The sequence below is a fragment of the Mustela erminea genome, chromosome 7, assembly GCF_009829155.1.
Source record: "Mustela erminea isolate mMusErm1 chromosome 7, mMusErm1.Pri, whole genome shotgun sequence".
Classification (NCBI taxonomy): Eukaryota; Metazoa; Chordata; class Mammalia; order Carnivora; family Mustelidae; genus Mustela; species Mustela erminea.
In genome coordinates, this window is record NC_045620.1 from 58,623,418 (window position 1) to 58,639,190 (window position 15,773).

Below are 15,773 nucleotides of genomic sequence, written 5' to 3' on the forward strand. Positions count from 1 at the left end.
CAGAGAAGTGAGATTCCCTCTTCCATCAGCACGGACACCCATGAGGATTTCAGGCCTGAACACCCACATGATAGATAATATCCACATCAAATAATAACCTAAGGAGACTCATTACATTTTAGAAAATTCTACGTTTTTTTTTTCTTTTTTAAAGGTTTATTTACCTGAGTGAGAGAGAGAGAGCACATATGTAGGAGGGGCAAAAAGAAAGGGAGAGAGAATCTGAAGCAGACTCAGCACTGAGCACAGAGCCCAATGTGGGGCTGGAACTCAAGACTCTGAGATGATGACCTGAGCCAAAACCATAAGTCAGATGCTCAACCAACTGTGCCACCCTCTAGTTGGACTTCTTAACCCTGAAGAGCCTTCAAATAGAGGACTACTGGCCTTTAGGATTTGCAATATGACCTTATTTCTATGAACCTATGTCACTAAGTCTTCCCCCTCTTCCCACGCACGTCTCTTTTCTAGTCTCCATATTTGGCTAATATGATTATGAGGGACATTTAATATCAAACAACATTTTCTCACCATCTACTCGGGGGCAAGTTCTGTGCTAGGGTCTAGAAAGATAAAAGCAAATAAGACATAGCTTCTACTTTTAAGGGTTCAAGGTCTCAGAGAAAAAGGGTCACAAAGATATCATCGTGGCAAAACAGTGCAAGGGTCAGAAATGGGATTGGGATTGCAGGGAAGGAAATCATGACCTTTGCCACAGAAGGGGGTCCATTTGAGTCACATCTCCACAGCTAAGTGAAGAGCTCAGGAACCAGGAAGAAGTGAGCCAAAAAAAAAAAAAAAAAAGAAGAAGAAGAAGAAGCGGCCATGTGCAAAGGCCTGAAAGGAAGAAACAGGCTGGCATATGCGGTCAATGGGGAATGATTTTGGTAGCCAAAGAGAGGAATGATAATATTAAGATATAAGGATGAAAGGAGTTAGTGTCTAGATAATGACAAATAATGCTGTTATATGTTACCTTCAGGAGTTTCCACTTTATTCCATAGGCTAGAGGGAAAACGTGAGAGATTATATCTTTGCTCATATAATTAATGTCTATTTTCCTAATCCAACTGGTAGTTTCAGGGGAAAAAAAAAGTATCATCAATGTTTAGTGTAGTGTCCAGCAGGTGATTAGCGTGTTTTGAATCAATGACTCTATGGACGAACTGTTCATAGGGACAGTGGTGTGGTATGGCCAGATTCTGAGTTCTAGAAAGGGAACTCTGCGGGAACTATGGAGAACAGATTTGGAGGGACAAGAACCTAGAGGCTGGAGTCCACTCATTTCTTGCAGTAGCCTATCATTTTGTTGACAAAATCCATGGTAGCACCTATTTGGCCCCTACAGTATATCAAAACGTGTCTGTGCTTTTGACAGGTGCTGCTTCCATTCTGTGGGGCCACATAGAGGTAAGGTATGTATAGAATTCACTGGTGCCTTCTGCTTTGTCATTACCTTACCTCATGTTACGTTTTAACATAAACGTATGGTGATTATCACCAATTTAGAGACCGAGAAGCTAAAGCCCTATAATTAGTGGTTTTTGCAGTAAACCAGCAATTGAGGTTTTCTTCACCACTACGTCATGCTAAATACAGCATGCGAGAACTTCACGCCAGCTAATACTATCTCAGCAGAGTCTTCCAAGGGAAAAACAGACCTTGTCTTTAAAGGATCTGTCATTTGACTATTTCTGAAGAGAAAAATTCCAACAAAGACTTTTCTCTGTACTGTTCCATGATGCCATCTTGGCGGTCCATGAACCACTCTTCTGTAGACATTCAGTCCCTTCTACCAGAATGTATGCTCTGAAAGTGTGGGGCTAGCATTCAGCCATGCTTACCGCGGTTGTCTGCACATCATGGTACCAAGATGCATGGTCAAATAATACTGGCTGAAATTAGTTTAATGAAGATCCTGAACCTTTCATTTAGACGACTAGGATCTGTAGAACCAAAAAAACCAGCATCGATACTGGAGGCGGGTTGGAGACAGCAGATCTCTGGTTGTAAAGATAAAAAATATATATCCTGTCTGTGTTTATGTACATAGGGTGATGCCATGTCTCAGTGTATTCGGTTTCTAAGTACAAGTGCTTTCATTTTTTTTCAGAAGGGGTCAAATCTCTAATTTCCATTCCCAGATTAGATGACGCTTTCTGTAATCTGAACTGCTTGGAATATGAGTTAAACAGATAAGAAGAACGTTGCAAAATTCTTCTGCTCCCATTCTACCTCTTCCGTGGGAACTGAAGCAAGTACGGACCCAACTGTAGACAAACACAGTCCAAAGAATAGCTGCATATTCTCGGTAAAGACTTTGCCAGATATGAAAGCACATTCCACTAGTCAGTGTCAAGCGTTAGCAGTGACGAAGGTCAATTAAAAAGCTTTCTCTGTATTGATTAAAGTCAGGTCTTGGGGGGACTCAGGGTGAATTGGATACTCTCAGAATAAAATACTCACTCATGGGAGATAAATAAATTATTCCAAGGCATGAATTTGCCGTATCATGGATTGCCTCTTCTAGAAAACCTAACAACCAAGAGCACAGTGAGTTTAACATACGAGAAAATACAAACAAAATTTTTGTTTGTTTTGTTTTTTGAGAGAGCAGGACCATGCGAGCAGGGTGGAGGCAGGGGCAGAGGGAGAGAGGGAATCTTAAGGAGGCTCCACGTCTAGCACAGAACCTGACACGGGGCTTGATCTCACAACTTGACCCTGACATCACGACCTGAGCCAAAATCAAGAGCTGGACGCTTAACCGACTGAGTCACCCAGGGGCCCCCAGGGCTTGTTTTTAAGGGAGGATCCAAGCATAAAAACTGAACCACCTTTCTTAATATACCAAAAACATAAAAATAAACTTAAACTATTATAAATGCCTGATTATTGAGATAGTCCTGCCCATTTCACGGATTCTCCACATCTTTTCATCCCTTCTCCTTTATAGGCTTTCAACTCAATTCAATTAATGTTTATAGGAGATTCACTGACACTTAAAGCAGTCATGATTTTGTGGAAAAAACACATACAGAATCACAATTCACGGTCACTAGAGTAATGAAACTCAAAGCATCAAGGGGCCCACAGAGTCCACTGACTCTAGTGCAGAGTGTTGGCAAAGGCCTTGTGTTTCTTTTGTAAAAGTATGGCTTTTCTAGAACTACTAGAAATCCTTGTAAAATGCAAATGCCTGAGCCCCATCCCAGACCTATGGAATCAGAATCTCCGGCTGAGGCCTCGGGTTCTGTGTATGTCAACCACCTTTCCAGGTGATTCCTAAATTACCTCCAAGATAAGGAAAGCAAGAGGGGTTATAGACAGAGGGTTCAGGGGAGGAAGAATGAATGAGGGAAAAGAGGTGAAACTTGAATGATTATGTTGACAATTTTACTGAAATCTGAAAATAAGGGCCAGTGTGAGATGCAAGGACTTAATTATACTTTGCCACCGATCTTCTGCTTCCCTTCTCCCAAATTCCATGACTTGGTTCTGGGAACAGGTTCCATCTTCTCTTGCCTGGACTCGCATGTAGGACTCTGCACACGTTCTTTCCCTGGCAGGCCCTCACCTAGGCACCCTCGCCCTGTTGCCAGCAGCTCTTCTTTCTCCTCCTGCCCAGACAGCGACTGCCCCAGCCCTGGGGGCATCCAATAAGCCCGAAGCCATGACCATCAGCTGTTACCCCAGAGTGCTATGGAAACACTGTCAGTTTTCTGTGGGATGGCATAAGAAAGCTTTGGAGGCACTCCAGTCCTCGCTGTGAAACAGAAATACAGTGGTGACACCTCTTTGCTCAAAGCTTCGAGTTCCCAATTGCATATAGAACAAAATAGGGCAAGACCTGGCATCTACCCCCTTTCTCACCACCCTGAGGTTTGGTCCCCCGGAGGTAGCAGAGCTTTTCACCTTTGACCCTCCACCCTCAACGTGCAGTGTTCTTCCTCACTGAAGCTTCAACTCAGCCTATCACCCTCCAACCCTCACTCTGCTTTACTACCAAGCACTGAACGTTCCTTGTTAACTTGTAGGCAACACAGACTTCCTTCTTCCGGTACTTCTCATGCTGCAGGGCTGGTTATGTGACACGGTCTGATCCAGTCAGAGTTCTTCAAATCCCTGAATGAATACCAATCCTTCCTCTGAAATTTCTTTTGACAGGAGCTGGCAGAGTGGAACTCCCTGTACTCTTGAGGGACAAGAGTCACAGTGATGTAAGGCCCAATCTGTCTGTGATCCCTGTCTGATGTTTTAGAGATGCCTGTCCTATCAGAAGGAAGCCATCGCTCAGAAGAAGGTGAGACACGAGAGAGAAAGGTGGTTCTGGCCTGGGGTCCCACAGTCCCAAGGCCAGATCTATACCAGCCCTCATCAAGAGTTGATTCCTGTGAGCCAATGAAAGTGGTTTGATTTGGGTTTCCCTTGCTCACACAGAGCCTCCCTCTACTGACTGAGCTGGGCTCCTACTTACAAGGACCCCAGGTGACTCAACTGTGAGGATGCACGTGGGAAAAGAATCTCCGCCACTTGGCCAGGTCCGTTGGGAACATCAAAAAAGGCCTGAGATCTGACTGATGGAGAAGTGGCAGCAGGGGAAGAAGACACATTGGGAGAGCACAGTAAAGCTAGAGCATCAAGGGGAGCGACTCACGGCTTTCCTGCACCGAAGAAACCAACAGACCAAGACTCTGGGGTCCCACCAGGCTAGCTTCCTCCCCACTGCCCCAAACAGGCATTTGTTCACAAAATGGAACACTCTTTTTCTGAGAGAGAGAGAGAGAGAGAAGAAAGAAAGAGAGAGGGAGAGGGACTAGGGGAGAGGGGCTGAGGGAAAGGGAGAAAGTGAAACCCAAGCAGACTCCACACCCAGCACAGAGTCCAACAGAGGGTTCGATCTCATGACCCTGAGATCATGACCTGAACTGAAATCAAGAGTTGGATGCTTAACTGACTGAGCCACCCAGGCACCCCAAAATGAAACTCTCTTATGGTAGCATTTATTGGGTCAGCTCTTTTTCATTTTTATACTGTTTTCAGGAAATACTAAAAAATATCCCATAAGATATTTTCTGCATTCTTACCATATCTGAAAATATGTAATTACCAGCTGTGTAACTGAATTAGATACCGCTCATGTGGTTGAGAATTCATGGACTGTATGAATGGTATTCCCCATACAGGTGATTCTGATAATGTTTTTAATTTTTTTTTTTTTACTTATAAGATGAGTCATGAAAACATATTCTTTTGAACACTGAATAATTGTAATGTCAGTTTGTGAAAAATACAAACTAGCCAACCCCAGAGAATGTTTTAATGGACTGTGCTCATTCCTATAGTTACGACAACTTTTCTCAGGGAGATTCCCTCCCTGGGCCAGGTTTTGAAGAGTTTGTATTAAAACCCCTAAACGTGGATCTTGGGAAATGTTTTTCCTTTGTTCTCAGTGGCTTCTGCCCCTCCCTTCAGTTATTCCTCTCACTTTCTAACTTCCTATAGTCTCAAAGAAATGTTCTTTAAAAACAGCATGATTAACATCAATAAAGGTAATGTGTTTCTGTTCTGTTTTCTTTTCCATCTTTTCACGCTCTTATTTTTTTTTTCTTTTATTTCATCATAGGGAAGAAAACATATTTCAACAAGCCTTCGAACATCCAAATAGCAAAAACTAACCATGAGCGCTGGAGAACAATGTTGTCTAATGGAAATATAATGCAAGCTGTACTTGTATTTTTGAACTTCCTGGTAGTCATGATAAAAAGTATAAAAAGAAACTGCAGAGTTTAATTTTTATCTGTATTCATTTAAAAACTCAACAAATCTAATTTATTGTTATATCAACAGGGAGTCTCTATAGTCTTTTCCTACTAAATCTTAAAAATCTGATGTATATTTTAAACTTAGAGCACATCTCAAGACGAGCCACATTTTAAGTACTCAAAAGCTACATGTTGTGATGGTCACCACACAGGATAGCACCCAGGGAGAAAGTGACAGGCCACTGATTCTTCTCCTTGTCTCAGAAAAACCAAGCAATGCTATAGTTCATGTGTTGAACCTATTTAATTAAACAGTTTAAACCATAAAAATAAATCCAAGTAATTTCATGAATCACTTACACTACTCTGGACAAATATTGCAGGATCTCACTCATGTGGGATCTAAAATAAATAAATAAATAAATAAGATTTAAAAAAAAAAAAAGTCATGGGGTACCTGGGTGGCTCAGTCAGTTGAGTCTCTGCATTCAGCTCAGGAGCTCAGGTCATGATCCCAGGGTCCTTGGATCGAGTCCCACATCAGACTCCTTCCTCAGTGCGGAACCTGCTTCTCCCTCTCCCTCTGCCTGCTACTCCCCCTCCCTTTGCCTCCCTCTGCCTGCCGCTCCCCTTGCTTGTGTTCTCTCTCTCTCTCAAATAAATAAATAAAACCTTTAAACACACACACACACACACACACACACACACACACACACACACACCCCAGAGTCATAGGGGCACCCAGGTGGCTCTGTCAATTAACGGTCCAACTCCTGGTTTGGGCTCATGTTATGATCTCAGGGTCATGAGATCGAGCCCTACATCAGGCTCTCTGCTCAACACAGAGTCCACTTGTCCTTCTCCTTCTGTTCCTCCCCCTGCTCTTTCTCTCAAATAAAGTAAATCAAATCTTTAAAAAAAAAAAAAAAGCCATAGAAACAGAGAGTAGACTGGTAGTTATCATGGCCAGAGAGCAGGAGTGGGGGTTGTGGGAGGGGAGAAAGAGAGGGAAATGGGTAAATGTGGCCAAGTGTAAAACTTCCCCTATAAGATGAATAGTTATGGGATTTAATGTACAGTATGGTGACTATGGTTAATAATACATTATTGCATACCTGAAAGTTGCTAAGAGAATAAATCTTAAAAGTTCTACCACACACACACACACACACACACACACACACACACACAAGGGTCACTACGTGAAATGATGGATATGTTAACTAATCTAATTATGGTAATCATTTTATAGTATATACATATATTAAGCCATCATGTTGTACACCTTAAACTTACACATGTCAATTATAAAACCAGGGGGAAAAATTTTTAATTTCATATTCCCTTCAGCCTTTTCTAGTTTCACCCTGCAATTTAAGCAAGTTGTACAAAAGGAAATAAAAGACATGTGAATAGTAATAAAAAATAATAAGCTTTTCATTTGTTTGTTTTTAACTGTTCCCTGAATACGCCCAGAAAATTAAGGGAGAGAGGATTTATTTTCTCATTATTTAACTAATTTTCCTACCTCATTTTACTGTCTCCTCCCAAACCCCCACCATTTAGCATTTGTGTTTGAGGGGATCATACAAGATTTTAAAGAGGTCAGTTTTGGCCAGAGGCATAAGTGAAGGCAAACACCAAAATCAACAGTAAAGCTTTGTTTTGCCAAGGCAATAGAAGGTATAATGAGCCAATGAAGAGAGCAGAGGTCACAGAACTGGAGATCTAAGCCTACCGTCGTGGTCCCCTCTGTCCTCCCCTCTAACTCTCTACTCTCCCTGCTCTTCTTCATAATCCAAAGGGTTGACATTGAGGGCCAAGCGGCCCCGTGTATTTGGACGTGTGTTATAACCATGATGCTCCGTTTCTGAGGGCTGGAGCAGACGTGGCGCAGACTGATAGAGCAGAACAAAAGTATGGTCTGAGCTTCTTCCCACTTCATCTCCAGTCCCGCTCCATTCTCTCCGTCCCCCAGGAAAGGAGCCCCCATTACAACGCCGCAAACTGCTCTTGAGAAAACGGACCCGTCACCTGGAGCAACGAAGGATATTAGAGCTGGAGGCTGTTCCTGCTCCAGTGAAGTGTGTTCGCTAAAACTCCAAGCATCAAAGTCTGAATAATTTTCACTTGGGTAGGTTAGACAGGTAGATGTGTTTTTTTGGAATGAGGACATGGTAAATTTAACCGAGGACTGATGCTTGTTACCTGTGCTATAAAGATTGGTTCCGTAGGCCTGCTTATTCGGCTGAGAGATGGTCTGTGTAACTCTGAGGTATAGATTAGAATGCTGGGACAAGAATTAAAAGTTGTTTTCTGTTGTTGTTGTTTTATTAAGGCTCATTCACAATCAATTGTGCGTTAAACATTACTATCTGTCATGAACCTGCAATGTGTACATGTCAAATAGCTGACATCATACAAGAAACTAAGATACGCTGGGTGGTCCTGTAGGAATATGAAATTAGTGTTGAAGAAGTGTGGTGCCCAACATTACCAATGCCTCATTCTTTATGTGCAGCCAATGTCAAGTGCACCAAAGCATTCCTGGGGACAGTACTGATGGGAATGAGGCATTTTGGAGGCTCAGAGTGAAGCCTGTTGGTAGAGACCAGAGCTAGCATCTGCCTTAGAAACTGGTATAAGCTTTGTTAGTTACACTTTGGATCTTTGTAATAGTTGAGACTTTATAGAAGAGAGTACCTCTCTGTTCATTTGGCTGATGCTGCTAGAAATAAGATTATGCCTTGTTTATTTAGAATAAGCTTCTGTCCACCTCTATGCCCCCAAAGTGTTAGGACATTACAAGCTCTAAAGAGCTAGAGGAAAACAGAGCTTAGAAAGGAGACACGTATATGTGGAAGTATACGTAGATTGCGATGTGTGCGTGTTGGCAGCCACATGGCACCAGGACCTGGGCCTCTCCCTGAGAGCATCCCCTATCCATTCTTTACCTGTCATGCTTCAAGCATCCCAGCTGGCCTGCCCGGAAGCTAACGACTGACTTCAAGGCCTAGCTTCAGCATAATCCAGTTAGGAACCACACACAGTCCTTAAAGGCCATCACTTCTTTGCGTGTGTGTGGGGAAAAGTATGCATGTGGGGAAAAGTATGTGTGTTGCAGATGGGCATGCATTTGAAGTCTGAAGTTCACACTGGAAGTAAGCAGATGTGATGGGCTTGCTCTCTGTTTAGACAGGCTTTGAGACCAACTGGGTTTGCACGGAGGCCAAGCCGGAGAGTATGTAATAACCTACAGCCTGTGGGCAAATGAGTATGCATCCAGGTTGCATTATCCAGACTGATTCGTTAAAGCTCCAGGTCACGTCATGACATTAAGAAAAATATTCAGTAAACATGAGACAAGTCTGGGAAAAGAAATGAATAAAAGAAGCCCGTCCTACACATACATGCATATAAATGTACATATACCTGTACATACGTAAGATGATTTGTATGAGGATTTATGAATGTCTCGCACTGTCGTATGTTCATTTTTTTGCCATATTTGGTGAAGACCAGAACATGTGACCATTCTGCGAGGAGGAACATTCTGGCACATTTACTTGACTGTGAATTCACATGACTATATCTTACGGACGTGCTCTCCTCAGCACTACCGTTGGCAGACCCGTCAAGAGGAACCAGGACAGAAGCTTCAAAATGGCAAACAAGGGCATGCTTTCCTATTTTCTCAAAGTGTGAAATATACCGGCTCATACACAGAGAAACAAGAAAGAGAGAGAATCATGGTGTCCACATCTTCAGTGGCAACTGCCTCTGTCCCGCTAGCTTGGCCTCCTCCTAGACTTCATGCCTGAGCTTATCATTCTGAAAATTCCTGTTTAAAGTCTCACTTAAAAATTTTCATTGAAATGTGCTTGTTTTTATTTTTTAAGTGGATGCTGGGACATAAGCTGGCTAGCCTGAGAACTAGAGACCTAAGGTTCAGGCCCAACTTCCACAGACTCATCCACAGCCATATTTTTTTGCCCACCTGAGCCCCAATTTACTCATTCATAAGACAGGACTAATATTTACCATTTCCTATTTTCTTTGCCATAACACTGCTGGAATAATTGAAACAGCAAGTAGAAAACATTTTAAATACCCTCAAGAGAAGGATGACTAAGGAATTAAAAATCCATGAAAAAAAAAGAAAAGAAAAACAGTTGGGGCATCTGGGTGACTCATCCAGGTGAGCATCTGACTCCTGATTTCCGCTCAGGTCATGATCTCTGGGTTGTGGGATCGAGCCCCGTGTCAGGACCTTCACTCAGCACAGAGTCTTCTTGTCCCTCTCCCTCTGCTCTTCGCCAGCCCCCTCTCCCCACCCCTGCTCATGCTTTCTCTCTCCCTCTCTTTCAAATAAATAAATATATGAAATCTTTAAAAAAGAGAGAGAGAGAGAGAAAAGAAATATTGAGTGCCTACTCTTCTATCCAAAGGATGACTTAGCTACTTTTTGAAATTCCTGGAGCACCTGAAAGAGAAATTCTACACATCCCCAGAGGCCACAAGCTTCTATGGAGACCCAGTCTCCCTTCCTTCATGACCGTGTATTTTCGGCACCTCATTGGCTAGAGCACAGGGGAATGTGAGGGGTACGAGGTAAGGACAAGAAAAGGTGTCTGCTGTTCATAAGGAGGGAACAAAGTCCTACTATGGATCTGATTTAAGAAATTATCTTAAAAAAAAAAAAAGGAAATCTGTGTCTTTGGGTAAAGGACAGGAACAATGGGGACTTGTCAGTGTTTTATCTGTGAGCATTTTTCTGAAACAGTCAGATGCTCCACCAACTGAGCCACCCAGGCGCCCCTCTAAAAAGCTTTTATAAGACAGGAGGAGAAGGCAGATAGAACACCATCTCTCATTATTTCACTTACTTGTTGTCAGTGAAAACGACCTCACACCACAATTCCCAGACCTAAAAGGAACAGCTGCCATGGGGCTTTGTGAATGTCCAGAGTACATCGCTCCGACATCTCTCCAAAGGAACCAAGACGCTAAAGTCCTCCCAGAGCTTCTCCACCGAAAACACTGATCTGCATTTCGAACCCAGACCCAACTCTTCTGTTCTGTGGAAGGATGTTTCTTTTTAATCAGACTTTTGTGCTAACTTCCTGCTCTTGGAGTGATCTCAATCGGGGACACGCTGCCTCAGACCTTGCCCAAGACAGAGCTGAGGCACAGAGGGTTGTGGGATCTGAAAGGCAATGCAAAGGGGAAGGGAGAGGAAGGAGAGTCGGATGGAAGGAAGGAGGAGAGGGAGACAGGGAGGAGAGGCAGCTAAACTCATGCAGGACAGCATCACGTGGCTACACCATTTTACAGATTCTGGAGGGGCTTTAACCTTTCTGCTCCCTGGCTGCCTACCCTCAGTGCCTCTTCCTTTCCGTGTGGCCTCTCCCTTCTCTTAAGCAAACAAGGCAGATGACTGAGCACGCTCAGCACGTTACATGCCTTCCATTAACCTTAAAATTGGTTTTTAAATGGCAAAAGCGTGCAATTAGCATGAGGTATGACAGGAATTCCTAAACACAGTGCAAATTTAAGTGCAGGAAACAAAAACCACTAGTTCTATAAGAGAAGTGCCCTTGAATGTGCAATTTTAATTACATCATTATAGTGGACCCCCTGGACCCACATGGCCAGGTAAGGATGGCACTTGCAACGTGGGGAGCACATCGTGCTCCCGTGGGTGCACTTTCCAAATGCGGAGGGGTCATGCACATCTATAATGTACACCACACAGAAGCATCACCCACGGGCGGCTTCTGAGGAGCATACGGATCACCTCACATTAGAAAACAGGGTATCACTTACGCAAACAAACACACTCGGACATCAGCCTCCTTCACTGGCTATCAGAGGATAACGGGTGTGTGTGGTCATTCCCGATCCAAAAATGTTTAAACCTCCTGTAACATCCCATTTAACAGTGAACTTATGATTTTAGCACACTCTGTGCCGTGACAAAGTAGTTTCGATGTAATAAAGGACATTTCTGTGCGCCAAGCTGTAAAAGAAATGATCGCTTTGAAGTTGGAAACAGAGGTGATGTTTTTCTTCCACCGACAAAGCACATAGAAAATGACCTGCACTATTTACCAGTTATAGGATGTCCTAGTTGTCCCTTACTTCCTAATTCCAGAGCAAGTAAACCCATAACCCCATCTTCACAGGCGGTCAGGGCCTCCATGCAGCACCACCTTCCAGCCTCTGTGGACTCTGGCCTTCATGGATATTTCTAAGCAAGATGCACTAACAGCCCCAACCCCTTCCAACACTTTCACTATCCTCCCCACCCCCAGCTCTGGATCTTCCCATCACAGTTCCTGCCCCCGAACACCAGGCCAGCTGACAGACATATGTAGACAAATGTATGGGCGTTCCAGAACTCCTTCTTAGGCATGTGGTCAAAACAGATTCAAGGTTCTTCCACAAACTGCCATTAGCATACGGCTGGAGCACCAGACATGGAGTCCCAACCCCATCCTTCTGTAGAGACCTTGTAACTCGCTGATCACACACTTTCAATGACACAAAGCACACTGAGGAAACTGGAAGTCAGACAGATGATATGAATAGCAACCAGGAAAATACAGAACATTTCATTACTGGGTCAAAGTGGATTAATATGTTGCTTTATTTAGGTTCTCGGTGAAACAGAAAACCACACAACCTTTAACTCCTGGCTTGCATTATAATGGGTCCCACTCTCCTCACGGAGAGGCACCTGACCTCTCTTACCACAAATCTAATCTGCTTCTGATACAAAAGCAGGGACACGAGGTGAAAAACAAAAAGTCCTTAATCAAAGCAACACCTAAATCAGGCTGCACGAGAAAACCTCAAGAACCAGACCTGGGCTGACCACACCAAAACTTAACATGTCGCAGGCCCTCCTCGCATAGAACCCAGCACCTTTCGAGCTGTAAATAAATACCTGTCCAAATGAAAACTTATAAAGGCTTTCCATTACTAAAGTATTTCTCATCAAGCCTATACGGGGTGTAGCCATCATAAAATAGGCTTGTTTTTGGAAGCTCTGTTACAAAAACATCCGCACGCCACGAGGAACCTCCTTCAAAGTGACCCTCGGAAGGCTAGAATCTGATCCAACCACCACCCTTGTTGAGAAGGTCCTCCTGAATTTGTTAGTAAATGACCGGCTAACTGTAGCCATAAAAAAAATACATCTTGCTTTATACATTTCTTGCTTTATAATCACGCCTCTTTATTTGAAAGGTTAAGTTAGAATGACATGATGACATGCCTTATTCATTGGATTTTGCTTTGAATGACTTAATGCTTATTGACTTATTTCAAATCAAATCTAGCATACCAAGTGAAGGTTCCCTACCACTAAGGTCATTCTAACGAATATCCTAAGCAAGTCGAGAATCCCAGATGCAGTTTAGGTGAGAGGACCTTGCTGGAGTAAGTGTAAGTCTGCCTAAAGGGACTACCCTGAGTGGGCATCAAACCCAGAAGGTTCTTGGGGCCTGACAATCAACCCCAACTGTCTATGGTCATATTTCCCACAAGACCCTAGAGGTTAATTCTTAAGTAGTTTTCCATTCTAGCACCAGATCACTTTCGTATAAATTTGGCTGGGTGTCTCCATTTCCTTGAAACAAAGAGTAGGAAAATCCATTTTTAATTTTTCTGAAGAGGATTTAAGGAAACCTCTTCCATGAAACTTACGCGACCTCAGCATCCTAGCTTAGCATATGTAAATTAAATGAAATGTCATGACATTAAGTGCTTTTAATGAAGAGGGGAATACTTACGCCATGATACCTGAGAGGTGAAACATTTCAGCCGTTATATAGGACAAATAACTGTACAGAAAGACAAAGAGTGGCTCAATCACTCGGATGTTATGCGTGAACCGAGTAGTAAACGCCGCTATAAATCCCAGGAAGATGCCAATTAACACCCCACCAATTCCCACAACGAAGAAGTTTGCAATTCCAGCAAACACGTCAATGGTCTCAATGGTTTTCATCTGGCAGAAGGACTTGAACAAGTTGTACAGGACCTGTGGGAGAAAGAGAACGCATGGTCAAGACTCCTTCCGACGTCCCCATTTTCACTGTGGCCACAGAAAAATCCACCCATCCTCCTAAAATGGACATTTCTTCTGTGCCCCCCAAGTTGATGGCCAGTGGCAAAACTGTATTGCCCCATCTCATGTTTTAATAGGATATTGAATAACTTTGAACAGAAAGCTAGATAAATGTGTGTTGTCTGGAAAGGTAGTTCTGAAAGTGAGGTAGAGGAGACGTCACAATTACGACGCCACTCACTCCTAAAATATCATTTTTAATATACCATCTAAAAGACAATCTTGAAAGACTCAGTTGTCATCCGACAGGCCCTGCTTGTGTTAGCGATGCCGGGGAAGGAACAGGTCACAGAGAAAGACGGTCAGTGCTGCTGTGAAGTCAGTTACTTTGTGGGGCTTTCTGGTGGGGTCGTGCCACAGAAGGGGCCCCAGCCATCAGTGCAGCTAGCCCACCTGAAGCTACCTTTCTCCCAGGGCGCTGAAGTCCTCTCTCCTCACCCCACCCACATACAGCCGCTATAACATGAGACCCGAAGGAACTTTCTTAAACAAAGATGCAGCCACCTGTGTTGTGTATGTGTGTTTGTGTGTATAGGTACTGTAATTTCATATATTTTGTGTCCCTCTTCTAAAGGGATGAGCCCACACAGCTGCTTGGCTTCTGAAACAGCCACAAAGTCATTACATAGTCTTAGTTTGTAAGCTTCAAAAATGCTTGGCCCTTCATGTCTGCTGGGAATCTGCTCGCAAACGTGTTTCCAAGGACCCAACTGAGACAGGAAGTGATGGCTGGGGCCCTACCACATTTTTCGCAAAGCCAACAATGAAAATAGGACTCCAACGGGCGCCCTGTTTCTTCTCACTGGGTTACTGACAGCCAGACTATCCAGGAAAGCTGGCTGTCAGGACACCGGGGTGAAGGCCTCTGATGGTACAGGCCATGCTAAGCCCTTATTTGGTTTCTGAGAAACTAAAATTGAACCCCTTTGTCCAGGTTCACACAAAATAACAGATGTGATAGAAGAATCCTGGTCTCCTGACATTCCAGGTGCATTTTTCAAAGTTTACGTATGGGAGAACAAGTCAGGTTCTGAGCCTGCTAGCCAGAGTGGGATTTAGCAAAGTCAGTTCTGCTCTTTGCCTTCCTGAAGGTCCATCAGAGCCCACCACATTGGCAGGTTTTATGTCATTTTCCCCCTCTTTTCTGCTGGATTATAAACTCCTTGTGGTCAAGGGTCATTCCTTATTATAACTGGCTTTTTCCACACTGCCTTGAAGATGACAGCGCAGATCTGCTGCTGTTGAAGAAAGCGGTGGATTGGGATTTAGAAATGCATGAGCTTTTTTCTCATCATCATCAATATGACATTCAAAAGCAGTTAGTACTGTAGCCCCAGGAAATGACTTGACTAAGAAGGAACAAAAAGAGCAACTTCTTCCCCGGAGGATTTAAAAATGTTGAGAGGATCATCATTTGTCAGAAAAGAAAGGTATTTAAAACAGCAGCCTCTTCCCACTTCCAACCAGAGGCATGCTGCCGGCGGGATTCCGTCCACATCAACACACTGTGGTCATTTCCGGAGATGGGATCAGAGATGGGCTATATATACACCCCTTGTCTCCAAACAGCCAAGGACGAAGAGGGACGGCCACCTGCTGCCAGAAGAGAGAGGCAGGCTTCTCCACCAGCCGTCTCTGCAAAGTCAGCCTCCCTCTGCCCAGGCCACTTGGTCACCCAGGCTTCTGTCCTCTCTGACTCCGCCCACACCAGCAAATCTCAGCTCACCATTGCTCGAATGCCCCCTGCAGCCAACACAAGACTCACTTCCTTTAAATACTGCCATTCCATTTGTCACTCTCAAGTTTAAAATCCTTGACTCTGGGAAGGCTCAATATACCTGGTATTGTTGTTGTTGTTTTTTTGGGTTTTTGTT

The 15,773-nt window shown here is 43.7% G+C and overlaps 1 protein-coding gene across 2 annotated transcripts in view; it reads right to left on the bottom strand.

Annotated features, from left to right (window-relative positions):
* Positions 1–15,773, bottom strand: part of SLC9A2 (solute carrier family 9 member A2) — a 95,780-nt gene that overhangs the window by 40,135 nt on the left and 39,872 nt on the right. The window contains exons 3-4 of one of the 2 annotated variants that reach the window (XM_032351705.1): positions 13,716–13,812; positions 13,562–13,571 (exon numbers count right to left, since the gene is read on the bottom strand). In XM_032351705.1, coding sequence (XP_032207596.1) covers positions 13,562–13,571; positions 13,716–13,812 — 107 coding nt within the window. Of the gene's footprint in view, positions 1–13,561; positions 13,813–15,773 lie in introns of both variants that reach the window. The other variant, XM_032351704.1, reaches the window with a different exon arrangement.